Source organism: Lontra canadensis, unplaced genomic scaffold (assembly GCF_010015895.1).
Source record: "Lontra canadensis isolate GAN:19392208 unplaced genomic scaffold, GSC_riverotter_1.0 scaffold5, whole genome shotgun sequence".
Taxonomy (NCBI): Eukaryota; Metazoa; Chordata; class Mammalia; order Carnivora; family Mustelidae; genus Lontra; species Lontra canadensis.
The window spans coordinates 36,046,450-36,061,858 of NW_022630999.1; the positions used below are offsets into that span (position 1 = coordinate 36,046,450).

At 45.6% G+C, this 15,409-nt stretch overlaps 1 protein-coding gene across 4 annotated transcripts; it reads left to right on the top strand.

Moving 5' to 3' along the window:
- Positions 1 to 1,845: 1,845 nt before the first annotated feature.
- On the top strand, positions 1,846 to 15,175 carry RPL26L1 (ribosomal protein L26 like 1). Of its 4 annotated transcripts, XM_032851824.1 has the most exons (6): positions 2,602 to 2,753; positions 2,958 to 3,134; positions 9,506 to 9,646; positions 10,312 to 10,450; positions 11,312 to 11,348; positions 14,499 to 15,175. In XM_032851824.1, the coding sequence occupies exons 1-4, from the start codon at positions 2,742 to 2,744 to the stop codon at positions 10,438 to 10,440; spliced, it is 459 nt and encodes a 152-aa protein (XP_032707715.1). In that variant the 5' UTR covers positions 2,602 to 2,741; the 3' UTR covers positions 10,441 to 10,450; positions 11,312 to 11,348; positions 14,499 to 15,175. The 4 variants fall into 4 exon arrangements, with proteins under 4 accessions (XP_032707716.1, XP_032707715.1, XP_032707714.1 ...); XM_032851825.1 differs by lacking the exons at positions 2,602 to 2,753; positions 14,499 to 15,175 and adding an exon at positions 1,846 to 2,575 and having other exon boundaries at positions 11,312 to 11,541; XM_032851823.1 differs by lacking the exon at positions 14,499 to 15,175 and having other exon boundaries at positions 2,603 to 2,753; positions 11,312 to 11,541.
- The last annotated feature ends 234 nt before the right edge of the window (positions 15,176 to 15,409 follow it).

Here is a 15,409-nt window from a genome sequence, read left to right on the forward strand (position 1 = left end):
AGGGGACCTGCCTGAGTCTGGCAAGACAAGCTCCTCTCTGAATTTCAGGGTGTCCTTCTGTTAACTGAGCACCACAAAATGTTCTGATATGTGCCACAAAGTAGGAGCTCGATACATAGGAACTGAATGAATGAATCAATTCTTTCGATAAATGAGTAGATCTAACACTGGGAGTCTCCCGCACAGCCAGACCTTTCATTTCCAGTAGCCTGATTAGCCTGTTTAGTCCACCCGGCGGTGGCCGCGCCTGGGGGCGGTCTTTCCGTGGGGGGAGGCGGAGTCCGGATACGACTGGGCGGGGCGCGACGGGCACGCGAAGGGCCCCAGCCGGAGAGAGCAGTCTCTGGAGGGCGGATTCTGGAGAGCAGGACAGGGCATGGCAAGGCAGGGCAGACTCAGGAGTGCAGGGCAGACTCGGGAGAGCAGGACAGGGCAGACTCGGGAGGGCAGGGTAGGGCAGAGCAGACTCCGGAAGGCAGAGCAGACTCGGGAGGGCAGGGCAGGGCCGCACTATCCTGCAGGTGAGACCCTGCTTCAGAGCTTGGGGTGGGGGGTTGGGGTTTCCCCCCTCAAGGTGCGCGGAATGTGTTTACATCAAACAGAAAGCTTACAGTTTGTGTCACTGGGAGTTAATAGCCAAGGTCTGAAAGTGAGGACTCATGGATGTGAGGCCCCAATTTAGGGCTGTCCTGGAGCAAGCCCCTCTTTCATTAGGAATAACGGCTTACTGTAAGTGAATTCTAAACACTCCCAACGGACTAACTCATTTAACCCTCATAACAACTGTATGAGTCACCTGCTAAGATCATCCCTATTTCACAGATGAGAAAACTGAGGCTCAGAAACATGGAGGTATCTCCCCAACATCCAGCCACATGAAGAGGCGCTTGGGTCCAGGTCTGATTCTACAACCCCAGCTCTCCCCAGTGATGTGGGAAACAAAGGCAGAAGAAAAATTATTAAATTTCCTTACTACTCAAAGCCCACTGACAAGTCTTTAAAACAGGTAGAGTGACATTTCTCTAGGGACTCAATTGCCTCAATGTTAATACTTTGCTAAAGGCAAAAGGCAATCTTAGCCCTATCCCCAGGATCCTGTAAGTCTACTTTAACGTATAGAAATTTCTTTGGAGGGGCGCCTGGGTGGCTCAGGGGGTTAAAGTCTCTGCCTTCGGCTCAGGTCATGATCCCAGAGTCCTGGGATCGAGCCCCGCATCGGGCTCTCTGCTCGGCGGGGAGTCTGCTTCCTCCTCTCTCTCTGCCTGCCTCTCTGTCTACTTGTGATCTCTATCTGTCAACTAAATGAATAAAAAATTTAAAAAAAAAAAAAAAAAAAAAAGAAATTTCTTTGGAAACTTCCTTTATCTCTACCTACCCCCCTCCAAGATGCGGGTTGGTAATCATTGCCCAAGCATACTGCTCACTATATACAGCTGAAGAGTCTCATGACTAAGGTTTTATTAGACAAAAAATGACCTTTTCCCCATAATATCTAGCCCCCTCAAGGTCCTGGTAACCTTGCTTCCAAAATTCTTTTTTTTTTTTTTAAGATTTTATTTATTTATTTGACAGACAGAGATCACAAGCAGGCAGAGAAGCAGGCAGAGAGGGAGGAGGAAGCAGGATCCCTGCTGATCAGGGAGCCTTATGCGGGGCTCCATCCCAGGACCCTGGGATAATGACCTGAGCTGAAGGCAGAGGCTTTAAACCACTGAGCCACCCAGGTGCCCCGCTTCCAAAATTCTTTAGAGATTTATGCTACCCCTGACCCCCTCCAAACTTGAAAGTTTATCATCAGCCGTTCCTCACAACTCCAGTGCAGCTCTTTCTGTCCATGGGTCCTGTCCTTGTGCTTTAATAAAATCACCTTTTTGCACCAAAGACATCTCAAGAATTCTTTCTTGGCTCTTGGCTTGGAGCCCCAACCTTTTCCCTACATCACCCAGAAGGACTAAAAAAGTGGGGGAAAGTTTTGCAAGACCAGGTTGTTGGTTCTCACGATCTCCAAACATTGTTGCACCTCAAAATCTTTGGTTGGGCGGGAGGAGGGGAGTGCTTGCTTTAAAACCTGGACCTATCGCTGCCTGGTTTCATAGGACTGTGATGGATCACAAAAATTTCCATTTTGAACAAGCTTCTCTGATTTTGAAGGAGCAAGTCAGCGGACTGCGTTTGGATCATCATGAATGCCCAAAGCATCCAACAACTAACATTTCACAGCTAAATCACCTCAGGGGAGGGTAAGAAGAGGCAAAGAAAGAGTTTGGAATAAGATACTCTGGTGAGCCTATTTTTAAAACACTAGTAGGTCTCTAATGCAGGCCCTAGAGAAGTATGCCTCTTCTCCCCAGCGGTGCCAACTCTTCGTGGGTCCTAGCGGGACCCCAGAAGCCCCACAGCCCTGAAATGGCCCCCTTGGAATGAGGCGCTGCCATCCCACCCCAAGTCTCAGGGGGCGCCACTCAGTCTCGCTCCGACGGGAAGGGGGCTCCGCTTCCTTTCTACGCTTGCGCGGCAAGGAAGCCCTCACTTCCGGCCTTGCGCGTTCAGGGCCCGAACCTAACGGGCGCGAAAGGTGAGTAGAGGGTGATGTTTTGTCCGAGGGAGAAGCTCTCCGCCCTGCGGATCCTTCCCCCACGTTCTGGGAACATCTCTTTGCGTGACTTCCGACTCGGCATTCTTGTCCTGCTCGAATCTTCCTCCCACAGTCAGCCTCGAGGTCCCAGTGCCGCCCTCTTCCCATGGCCCCTCTGGTCAGGCAGGCACTCCCCAAGCTTGCCTTACTGTGTAACACTCAGACCCTTCGCTTCCCCGATTCTCCTCCTTCAGTCACCTCCTCCCGAGGCTACCTCCCTCAGAGTCCCTGTGCAGCGATGGGGAGGAGTGTCTTGGGTGGAGAGCAGGCCCTGGTACCCAACTGAGCACCCTCCCCCTCCTTCCCACGCCTCTCTTTGCAGAAGGTCAGCATGAAGTTCAACCCCTTGGTTACCTTGGACCGCAGCAAAAACCGCAAACGCCACTTCAGTGCGCCCTCGCACGTGCGCAGGAAGATCATGTCTTCCCCACTCTCCAAGGAGCTGCGGCAGAAGTACAACGTCCGCTCTGTGCCCATCCGCAAGGACGACGACGTCCAGGTTGGTCTCCCTCAGGCTCTCGTTACCCAGCTGCATGTCGCTCTGGTGCCGCCTGAGAATGTCATGTGTCCTAGGACGTAGGGAAGTTGTAGACTCTTCATGCCCTCTGGACCCTGGCAATTAATGTTACCCGGCAGATGTATCCGACCGGAGATGGAGCCCACAGCCACCAGTGTGCCTACCCGGCTTAACTTAGAGCTTTCAGATGCAATCCCTTAATAATAATGACTGTTCTAAAAAGATTTTATTTATTTATTTGACAGATCACAAGCAGGCAGAGAGGCAGGCAGAGAGAGGAAGGGAAGCAGGCTCCCTGCTGAGCAGAGAGCCCAACGCTGGGCTCCATCCCAGGACCCTGGGATCATGACCCCAGCCGAAGGCAGAGGCTTTAACCCACTGAGCCACCCAGGCGTCCCAATAATAATGACCGTTTAAGAAAAGTCGTATACTAGCCAAGCAAAACTTTGCTTTTCCATTTAGTCCCCTGGCTGCAAGTTTCCCAGGCATTGCTCAGGGTGGCTCTTGGAACCAGATTCTCCAGGAGAAAGTGCCATGATAAGAGTAATGTTTCCTTAGTATTGGGTTTAGCAGGGGCTGGGCATTGGGTGGTACTGGATTTGGCAGAGAGACTAGGGAAGCAGCAAGTTGGAGGCATGAACTTATGAAAGAGAATAATCCTTGTGAGAAAGTGAAGCTGTCTTGTTCTTCCTAGAGCTTCGGATGTGTGGTAAGAAAGAGAGAGTGAGGGATGACTAAAATAGAGGGGGTAGATTAACTCCTTGAAATAGTATTTAAGGGACCAGGCACTGTTCTAGACACTAGCAGTAAGCAGGACTGACTAGGCACCTGTCGACATGGAGCTCAACATTTTAGAGCAGGGATTCCCAGCCTCAGCACTGTTGGAATCTTGGATAGGAGAGTTCTCTGTTGTGGGAAGCTTTCCTGTGCATGGTGGGATGTTTAGCTGCATCCCTGACCTCTCCCCACTAGATGCCGGTAGTACCTCCTCACATTTGTGACAAACAAAAATATTTCCAGGTGTTGTCAAATGTCCCTGGGGGCCAAATTCACCCGTCCCCTTCCCCTAATTGAGAACCATTGTTTTAGAGAATGAAATGGGGGTAAGACTAAGGGACTTGGGGTATCTTCCAGGGCACTGGGATGCTTTGAAGCTTCGAGGAACATTTTGAGGAGAAGCTTGAAACCAGGGGATAATTTGGCCTGAGGGAATGACAGGAATAGAGTGGGAAGAATAGTTGAGAGGTATGCTCAACAGTTGCAACTTCTCTTCTGGGTCCTTCCCATCAGACATGTTCTAGAATGGGGGAATTGCAAATGCATAGAAGGGCTAGGTAGGCACATTAAAAAAGAGATGTTGGCTGATGGGAAGAAAATAGCAACTGGAAAGCTCATGCCTCATTTAAAGAAAATTGTGGTGTACCTTTAGCCTACCACTACCATGGGAAATGCTGGCCCCCTATTGTCAGATTCTTGATTTTGCAAGAAAACTGGAAAGTGTAGATTCTCTTCCAGGCCTCCCATTTCCTTCCAGCTACTACTACAAAGTAGCAGCTGCCCTCTTCAAAAGTGTACTCAAAAGAGTTGCCTACACTTCCTCACCTCCCCATTTATGCCTAGACCCTCTCCAGTCTGATCTATATCTCACTACCTAATAGAAGGCTGCTTTTGGCTGAGATCACCAGTAACCTATTTTGTGACTAAATCCAGTGCACACATGTTGGTCTCATGCTTGACTTTTTCAGCAGCATTTGGCATAAGTAGCACTGCCTTCTTGAAATAATCTGGCTTTTTGGTTTCCATGACCGTTCAGACTCAGTTTACTTTTGGCTTCTCAGATTCCCTTGCTCGTCTCTTCTGATCTCTGAATGCTGGAGTTTGTCAGGGTGTGCACGTGGTCTAACATCTCATCCTGCGTACATTGCCTCCCTGGGTGATAATACCTATTCCAAGATCTAAATGTCTGCCCTGTGCTAACAACTCCCTTTTTTATATCCCAGCCCAAACCACTTTCCAGAGCACAAGCCTGTAGATCTAACTACATGTGCAACATCTCGTAGTTGTCTCAAGTTTTCAGTCTGGAAGTACTCTTGACTGGAACACTGTCTCTAATCTGCTTTTCCTCCCATCTTTCACACTTCAGTAAGCAACACTTTTTCACTTGCCTGTGTCATAAACTTTTCAGTTCTCCCTAATGTCTCTCTCTTCCTAACCCGTGTCTAATCTCTTACTTAATTTTGTTGATTCTATCTCTAAAATAAGTCTTAATGCTGACCATTTCTTTACATTTCCAGTTTAGTTCAAGACACTCCAGCTTTCACTCTTACCCTGGTCAGGCATTCTTCACAGAGGGGCATTTTTTGCAAATTAGATTCTGCTTAGAGCCTATCATGTCAAGCAGTGCTTGACTGCTTACTATAAATCTAAAATCATTGACAACAAGGCCCCGTGTGTCCCAGTCCTGGTCTGCTTGCCCAGCCTTGTTTCAGCCTGTTGTGCCCCCACATGCTCTGTTCTTCAGACACACTGGCCTTCTCAAGTCCTTAAATATGCTTTGATCTTTCCTCCCTCAGGGTCTTTGCCCAGAAGGCTCCCTTTGCCTGGAGTGCTCTTATCTTAAATGTTATCTTAAATGTCAGTTCCCCAGAAAAGCCTTCCCAGATATATTAATCAACATGGTATCATTACACCTTCTACTTATATTTGCTTCCTGGCAGTGAATACAATTTGATTTTATTTCTTTTTAAACTGAGGCATACTGGGTCCACCTTCAGCTGCTGGAACTCGTTTTCCTCTCAACCATGTACCCCGACATCCGCCTGTGCCAGCACCTGTCTGCGCTCACCCTGCTCCCTGATCCAGGATCCAGGTGTGGTTCCAGAACAGGCATGCCAAGTCAGGGCATCACAGCTGGAAATACTTTCAACCTTCAGCCAGCTCAGAGCTTTGACTCCACCACTCTGTTCGTGAAACTGAAGCAAAATGATTGAAGTCCCAGCTGCCTTTTGAGATAATGTGAACTGCCCGCCGCATCTCAACAGGGTTGGAAAGGGCATCTCTGCCCTAGCTCTCAAGGTTAGAATTTTAAAACCTATTCTCTGTAGACACTGATTGAAAGCTGGGCTCATGAGAGGAACACATCTTTTCTGCCTTTGGGAACTCTTGAGGATTCTAGGCAAGTTCAGAATAAGCTCAGAGGAGCCATGACTGACAGCCAAGGAGACACAAATCAGAATTCTGTCCTTTCTGGCTTCTATATTAAGGCCACATCAAGGTCCTCCTTGATGAGGGCTTGCTGGTTCTCTGGCCTGTGAAGTTCCTTCACTTTTTGCTGGTGAACCTTTACTCTTGCTTAGTTCTTCTTTCTCTGCAGCACACTGCTCCCCCACCCCCTGTAATTGCGGCATTTATTTTGACCTGTGCACCTCTAGATCAGGACATTCAATTCGGTTTGAATTCCTACTCCCTCTTGCCAGTTCTCTTATTTTTTGGGTTGGTTTTTTAAAACTCATTATCTTCTTTGCAAGGACACTTCAGCTTGGCCCAGTTTTGCCTTGTGCTCGGCAGCTCCCTCCTTCCCGTGCTTCCTCCAAGATGGTATGCTTAACTTTCTCTAACCCATCTCCTTCATCCTCATCCTGTGCTCAGGAGTGACTGCTTTTTAATGCAGCCTGTCATCTTTACTTTCATTTATAGCTCCGGTTATTCTGTATCCGGATTATTTCAAGAGTCCTTGCCCCTAGCTTCTCAATTTTTTACAGATTACTGTCTTTAGAAATCTGTAGTAGCCTCCATTTGCTATCAAATGATGGAAACCTTTCCGTTCCTGTCCCAGACGACTAAATGATCTCTCTAGTAGCAGTGCAGTTTTGCAGATCTTATGGTCACCCGTGCACAACGTATGTCTGTCCCAGAGCCACTCCTTTCCATTTTGGAACCAAATGAATACCTTTCTCTTTCAAAACACTTGTGATCTCCACCCCGCCCCCTTCTGTAGTCTGAAACTTTCTGTAATCATGATTTTGTACCTGTTACTTCAGTCACTCCAACATTCCCCTTAGCTCTTGTTACTATACTTCTGTATAATGTTAGTGAAGTATTAAATGATTCCACAAATGAAAAATAAATAAAACTGAGTCATGATTTACGTATAGTAAAGTGCACAGGTGAGTTTTGGCAGATGAAAAGCCATGTAGCCATCACCATAGTTAGGATCCAGTAAGTTTCTGTGTGCCCTACTCCAGTTAGTTGATTACATATTTGCATGTTTATTGGTTAACTCCTTGTTACCCATTAATTAAGATGAAGCTAGAGAATTTCTCTTTTTTGTTGCCTGACCTCAGTGACCTCATCTCTGGTGAACTCATTATCTTTACTGTAAATAGCTTCCATCCCTCTGTTCCACTGAAAGCACACTAGCCATGATCACCAGCTTGTCACATTTGTTCCTTTGTCCTTCTTCTAGATGACCTTTCCTTGGCTGTAGTACCCAACATTCCCCCAGTTACCCATTTTCTGTGGCCACTTCAGTCTTCCTTACAAGCTTTTCCAAAATGTTGGCTTTCCTCAGATTTCTACAGTCTGCCCTCATACCACAAGCTCCTTGAACAAAATTAGGCTCTGAGTTGCCATCTTCGGAGGACTCCCAGGTCTTTGTTGCCGACCCATTTGGTCTTCCGGCTGTGATTGGAATTCTGCACTAGAATATCATGATACACCTCAAACTCAGCATGGTCCCAACTATACTGTTTTCTCCTAAAATGTTTCTTCCTGGGGCGCCTGGCTGGCTCAGTGGGTTAAGCCTCTGCCTTCAGCTCAGTTCACAATCTCAGGGTCATGGGATTGAGCCCCACATCGGGCTCTGCTCAAAAGGGAACCTGCTTACCCCCTCTCTCCCTGCCTGCCTCTGCCTACCTGTGATCTCTGTCAAATAAGTAAATAAAATCTTAAAAAGTAAAATGTTTCTTCCTCCATGTTCCATGCCTCTGGGAAAGGCATATCCATCCATCCAGTTGCTCAGCCAGACTCTGTCTTTGCCTCTTCTTCCCCTTTCTAGGCCAGCGGGGTTAGTCTTGTCCTAGCCCTTTCCTCTCCTCACTGGGTCTAGTGTTTGTCCAGTTCTCTTTAATCAGGTGTTCCTTTGGACTTAATTTATTAATCTCTTTCTTCTGTCTTAATGATGTTGGTCAAGAGGGGCTTTTTCACACACTTTTCCTTGTGAGAGTCTCTGGTCATATAGAGTGGTGGATTTTCAGTGACGCGTGGCTATTCTCTCTTTAACCTGAAAAATCACCTTAGTAAGTAAGCCGAACAATCTAAATAGACATTTTAGGAGTGTTGAGATAGTCTAGCATTTATATGTGGTATTTCTTTCATGTTTCTTAAAATCAGCATCAGCTCTATTGTGGCTCCTGTTGAATAGGCTTGTGCCTTCAGGGAGACCATACTCTAGTTGGTCTTGAATAGTGTTGGAGTGTGAGTAAGATTTTTAGTATGTGAGAAGAGCCCAAGAGATTTAAATTTAACATTTTAATTTTTTTCTGACTGTAAAATATTTGTGTTAATTATAGAAATCTTGAAATTTGGGGGCACCTGGGTAGCTCGTCAGTTGAGTATCTGACTCTTGATCTCAGCTGAGGTCTTGATTGCAAGGTTGTAAGCTCAAGCCCCACAATGAAAAAAAAAAATCTTGAAATTTGGAAGAATAATACATTTCTTTAAATCCTACTTCTTGGCAACCATTACTGACACTTAGATACATTTACATCCCATTGTGTTATATGCCATATGCCTGAAACATATGCATACAACATTCACACTGTATTTCATATAAAACTTTGTTTTCTTTTTTTTTTTCCCCTAAAGGTCCTATCATGAGCATTTTCCTAGGTCATAAGTTATTTTTTGAAAGCACAGATTTTAAATGGTTGCAGGAGAGTCTCAGTAGAGTATCTTTAACCATCCTCCATTTAATCCCTTGAGAATGATTATATTTTTTCTTTCTTAAATTTTACTTCCTTTTATTTAACTGAGATAGAATTGATATATAAGACTATTAGTTTTGGGTGTGCAGTGGTTATACTTTTTTACTCTCAGGACTAGTTCTGTGGTGGCTATTCTAGTTCAAGGAATTTTTTGTTTCAGATAAGAAAGAAATTCAGGTGAAGAATTTTCACCTGACTTAGAGCAATACAGACCAGATTTATAGCCAAAAAATAGCTGACTTTTGACTGCTAGGGTTAATCTGCTTTTGTGCAAAAAGTTACATGTTAGCCTGTGTATTCCTGATAGTTTCCTCACTGTAACATTCACATGTTAGAAGGGGGAGAAATTCTCTTTTGTGTTTTTCTTAGGTGGTTCGAGGACACTACAAAGGTCAGCAAATTGGCAAGGTGGTCCAGGTGTACAGAAAGAAGTATGTCATCTACATCAAGTGGGTGCAGTGTGAGGAAGCTAATGGTACAACTGTCCATGTGGGCATTCACCCGAGCAAGGTATGGCCTGGGACCGAGCAGTGGTTGCAGCTGTGTAGCTGCTTATAGAGGGAGGTCAGGCAGGCTTGATCAATTCTTTGGCCTAGTGATACCTTCAAGGACCCAGATTCTTTTCTTGTCTGTTTTGTCATCCTTGGTGAAGGCTGTGTTCGAGCCGGTTGCAAGAGGGTTCCAGGTATTGTGGGCATCACTTTGCTACTGGGTGATGTCCAGGGGGAGAAGAGAGACCATCTGTTCCTGTGGCCCTCATGCCCACCTGGTGGAATAGGCTGTTCTTCATTTGCACTCCTATTTCATGCACTGTATTATAGGGTCTTTCTCCTCCACTCTTTGAGGTAGGGGCCGAGTGGTGAGGGTCTTTCTTATCCTTATGGTCTATGATCCAGTAGCTGGTCAGAATGCAGAAGTTTAAAAAACAACATATTTTGCTGACCAAAGGATGATAGACGAACAAGAAACATGTTGGTAGTATAATTTTCCCAGCCTAAATAATATTTGATATCACTAAACTATCTTAACTGGTTCTCTTAGGAGTTAGGGGTAGGAGGGTGGGTAGCAGAAGGAACCCAAACTGCTATTGTTTGGAAAAGCTCTTCAGTAGAAAATAATTATAAATTCTTTCCTTAAAAAAAAAAATAAAGATCTGTTTTCTTACTCTAAAACAGGTGGTTATCACCAGGCTAAAGCTGGACAAAGATCGGAAAAAAATTCTTGAACGCAAAGCCAAATCTCGACAGGTTGGAAAAGAGAAAGGCAAATATAAGGAAGAACTTATTGAGAAAATGCAGGACTGAACATAACCTGTTGTGTGTTAGGGTCCGTGATCAAAGGAAGGAGACTGATACAAAGCGAAGGTCAAGCAAAGCTTTATTTCGCGCCAAGCATCAAGGATCAAACTGACCTGTCAGGGTTGTCTCTTACGAAAAGGTGATGACAATGACCCCGGCAAGTCCGCTCCCAACGTGGCTGCTCTGGACAAGGCCTTTCTGCAGATGAGGCCACTCCGGTCGAGGCCACTCCCAGGACGAGGCCGCAGCTGATGAGATCGCTCCTCAGACAGGGCTGCTCCCCGGAATGGCTGCTCCCCGGACAGGGGCTGCTCCGGCGAGGCCGCTCCCCGGACAAGGCTGCTCCCAAAAAGAGGCCACTCTGGAGGAAACCTCTTCCCTGACGAAACCGCTTGCCGGAATGTGGAGCTGGTTGTGGCTCAGGGTGTCAAGGCCGCTCCTGGGGGCGAGGCCGTTTGCGGCGAGGTTGCTGGAGTCTAGGCCATTCCCCGTATCCACTGCCAAGGCCGCGGTGTGTGGGCGGGGCCGCTGGCGTTTCGGGGCCCCTGGCGGCTCTTCTAGCTCTTACAAGAGCTATTACAACTCTCTCAGCTCTTACAAGAGCTGTTACAGCTCTTTCTTCTGCTCCCGCAGGCTCTCCTTCTTCTGCTCCTTCTTCCTTCTTCCTCTGACAGCTCTCCTTCTGCCTTCCGCCAGCCTCGCATACCAACCTTTATGGGGGTGGTTGAGCCCCACCCCTACGCTGGTAGCCAATTGAATCCCAATTTACCCAGTGGATATATGCATGCCCCACCGATTGGATGTCTCCTCCCGGCCTGCCCCGCCCCTACTTCCGGGGTCAACAAGCTAGTTCCTCTGGGAGGGGCAGGCCCTTATATTGTGCAAGCATGGTTTACCTGTAGACCTTTAGCCTGGTGTGTGTTCCTTTGAGACTTTTCAAGATGTCTGCCAAACATTTCCTCTTCCTGTTTTGCTGTTGATAATGTAGCTTTGTAAATCCGCTTTTGCTGTTTTGATTAATAATTTTTATGAATAACAGTTGAAAAGGTTTCTTAATTCCAAGGGGAATTTGCATTGTTTTATAGATAAAATTCATTTTACTATAAATCCCTTGTTGCCATTCTTTCCTATGTTTAATGTACTGAGCAGCAGAATAGCAGTGGTAGGATGGCTCTCTCCTCATGCTGGGACCCTCATGCTGATGGGGTGGATAGGACAGGGCTCTGGTCCCTAATTCAGGGGTTTGTCCCACTCGGAGGTAGTCATGATGTGAACTGGCACATACAAGACGTCACTGAGTGGCTGGTGCTGCTCTGCACACCTGTCTCAAGTCTGATGGATTACTCCCTGGACCCTTGCCTCTCCCTTGTGCTCCAGCCCAACCAAATGGCATGCATCTCCCTGACCAGGTTGCCCTTCCCAAGGTCTTGACTTTGCAAGTGTGTTTCCAAATGACTGAAACGCCCTTCCTCTCACCTGGAGCTAGCCAAGGAAACTGACGACAGCCTGGAGTCCAGCAAGATTTGGTTCACAGGCAGATTGTCCTTCTGTTTTCATAATTTTACTAGGTCGGTTGCCAACATTTAAAAGTTCCGGGATTTCACAGAGAAATCCAGATCTTGTTTCATCCAGTTACATGGGGCCCTGATCTGATACAGTATCCATTGCGTGGAGCTCAGAGGCTGGCTGCTCCCCATCCAGTCTGCACCATTTGTGTCCCCAACTTGCCAGGCCCCCACTTGGCATCTTGAATTTTAGGCTCCAGATCGAACTGCAACCACCCTAACATGAGTTCGCTACTTAGGGAATTAGAGAGACTACACCAGGTGTTGTTATACAAAGGAAAGTTTATTTGCAGCAAATAAGATCACAGGGAATAGCTTCCAAGTCCATGACTCCTCAAGTAGGGGTGAATAGTAGGTTTTTTTGTTGTTGTTTTTTTTTGGGGGGGTTACGATGAATATTCAGAAAGGGGAGTTTCTTCATTATACGTAGAGGTGGGCATAAGGTTGTGCACATGTTTTAAGGAAACATGCCTATGTAAGCATTGTATGTTATATTAATGACGTTCTCCTTGGGTGGGGATTTTAACATTATAATGAAGCAGAAGTAACTGTTGGGCAAGGGGAAGGGCTATGGGCAAGCTCTGAGAGCCAATATAAACTGGTTTGGGTCTTGGGCTCCTTATCTGAGGGGAATGAAGGGCCTTGCTTACCTTTGAAACAGCCCTGGGAGTTTTGCCCCTGATTTCTTTCTTTCTTTTTTTTTTTAAGATTTTATTTATTTGACAGAGAGAAATCACAAGTAGACAGAGAGGCAGGTAGAGAGAGAGGAAGGGAAGCAGGCTCCCCCGCTGAGCAGGGACTCAATCCCAGGACCCTGCGATCATGACCCGAGCCAAAGACAGTGGCCTAATCCACTGAGCCACCCAGGTGCCCTGATTTATTATTTCTGATATGGTTAGGCCATTTCCTGGCTTACTAGAATCTATTTTTGCATTCTCTTTGTTCCCTTAAAATCCTTAACTGTTGAGGTTTTGTTTTTCTCTGTAATTCTGACACCTCCTAGGAAGTTCTGCAAGAAGCATGCTAGAGCTAGAGCCAGTGAGGCTTAGGTCATGGAAAATAGCTGGGCCTTAAATGACTTCTTTTTGTTTTCCTGGGGACCCCTAACTCTCTGCTTACGTAACTTCTAGTTACTGTTCAGGATTTAGCTCCAGACCCACATCCAAAATCCTCCCCTGGGGCACCTGGGTGGCTCATTCGGGTAAGTGTCTGACTCTTGATCTCAGCTCAGGTCTCAGACTCAAGGTTGTGAGTTCAAGCCCCACAGTGGGCTCCACACTGGGCTTGGAGGCTACTCAAAGCAAAAAAGAAAAAAAAAAAGTAAATAAAATCCTCCCTTGCTTCAGTGATAAATTATTGATCAAAATTCATAAATGATGAAAATGCATAAAATTATAAAATGGCTTTTATGGCTCTCTAGTGGCCTGACACATTGGAGTTTCTTAGTAAATGTTGATTGAGTCTGTTATTTCCCATTTTGCCTGATGAAGAAAAACGAATTTAGATTAATTGTCCAGATTCCAGAGGACACAAGAAATAAGAGTCAAGATTTGAACCCCGGCCTGACTGCATCAAAGACCACCCAAATCTCACTTTAGCCATCTATCTCTGGTATTCCTTCTTTTACCCTTTCAGCCCTGTTCTGGAGTCTGGCAAGAGGCTGGCCATCTGTGGGCAGCAAGAAGAACCTATATATTTGCAGCAGTAGGGCTGCTTAGAAAAGCATTGTCACCATCTCTGCCACAGGATAGTCATGGCCTTTGCACAAGTTAACTTCCTCTGACCTTCCGTTCTCCCACAAGTAAATCAAACAATTAATACCTGTGCTGCCTTGCTGTCTCATGGAAAATGGCAGGATCAAATCTGCTCTTTCTGAGGACTGAGAAGTCTGAGTGTATAAATCCTAATATTGCTATTGTTTACTGGTATTTCCAATTCTGACATGCATTTTGTATGAATGAAGTATGAAAGAAGTAATAATTTTGATGCTGAAAGAAGTAATAATTTTTGATGCTGAAAGAAGTAATAATTTTTCACACACACAATCAATGGAATCATAAACCACAAAGTTCAGATTGAATGCAGAAGCATTATTAAGAATCCATTTGTCTTAACCATAAGAGACTCTTTCTCTGATTTTGGGGCATTGATGTAAGAGGCATTCAATCTGTTGCCACAGATCGGGGAAAGCATAGGAAGAAAATACAGTTTTACACAGATTGTTAGTTAGAACAGAGAGGTCCTTACAGACCTGCTGGGAGAGTTCCAGGGACTCCCCTGGGGTGCTTGAGCCATACTGACATTTCCTGAAGTGGACTTTAAGTGCCTTGAAGGCAGAGAATATTTCTTCATTTGGTGGGTTACTGAATCTTAGGTCCTGGCCTTGGACACCAGTTTTTATTTGGAATGTGTGATAAAATAAATTGACTGATAGAGGGAGCTATTGGCCAGTACTAGCCCACATCTATAATACCAAGATAGGGAACTTTCTCATTTCAGAGAGGATGAAACAGATTTACACAAAACTGATGTATGAATGGCCACATCCCTGTGCTCCCCAACACCTGGTTTTTAAAGAAGTTGCCAAGAAGGTGATGCAAAGGTTAGACTTATTGGGGTCACTTAAAAGTAAATATTTGCCTTTATTTAAGAGATAGGAAAAAATCTATAATAGCTAAAGCTATAAATGGGAGCAACTCAAATATCCATCTTCAGATGGGAATGTAGAAACAAAATATGGCATACACATACAGTAGAATATTATTCAACCTTAAGAAGGAAAGAAATGCTGACACACGCTACAACATGGATCAAGCCTGAGGATATTATGCTAAGTGAATCAAGGCAGTCACAAAAAGAAAAATATTGTATGATTCCACTTATATCCGGTATCTAGAGTAGTCAAACTTGACAGGAGGTAGGGTCGGGATTGCCAAGGGTTAGGGGAAGGGAGAATAGGGAGTTGTTTTATGGGTATGAAAAAGTTCTGGAGATTGGGTACACAACAATGTGAATGTACTTAAAGCTACAGGCCTTTACACTTCATGGCTAAGATGGTCATGATATTTTACCACAATTAAAAACAAATTAAGAAAAAACTAAGAGAAAGGAGTAGACTTTTTCCTCTTAGTTCGGGGCTGACCTCGCCCTTTCTTAATTACGCATTTCGGTTACAGGTGTTTATTGAGTACATTCTATATCTAAGGACTGCTGAGGAGCACGGACCAGTTAAACAGTGCCCGTCGTCAAGGAGGTAGCCTCCAGCGGAGAGTTGGTTAAGATGAGTGGCCACAAGAGACACACTAACATAATGAACTAGGTCTTGGAGAAGGCAGTGCTCGCACTGGAACTTAAAGACAGTAGACTTCCTGCTTAGGCTGCTTTGGGGAAGCAGTATGAACACAAAGATA

Coding starts and splice junctions, on each gene's coding strand:
- RPL26L1 (XM_032851824.1), top strand. Junction 3,135..9,505: donor GCAAGGACGACGACGTCCAG/GTTGGTCTCCCT, acceptor TGTTTTTCTTAG/GTGGTTCGAGGACACTACAA. Junction 9,647..10,311: donor TGGGCATTCACCCGAGCAAG/GTATGGCCTGGG, acceptor ACTCTAAAACAG/GTGGTTATCACCAGGCTAAA.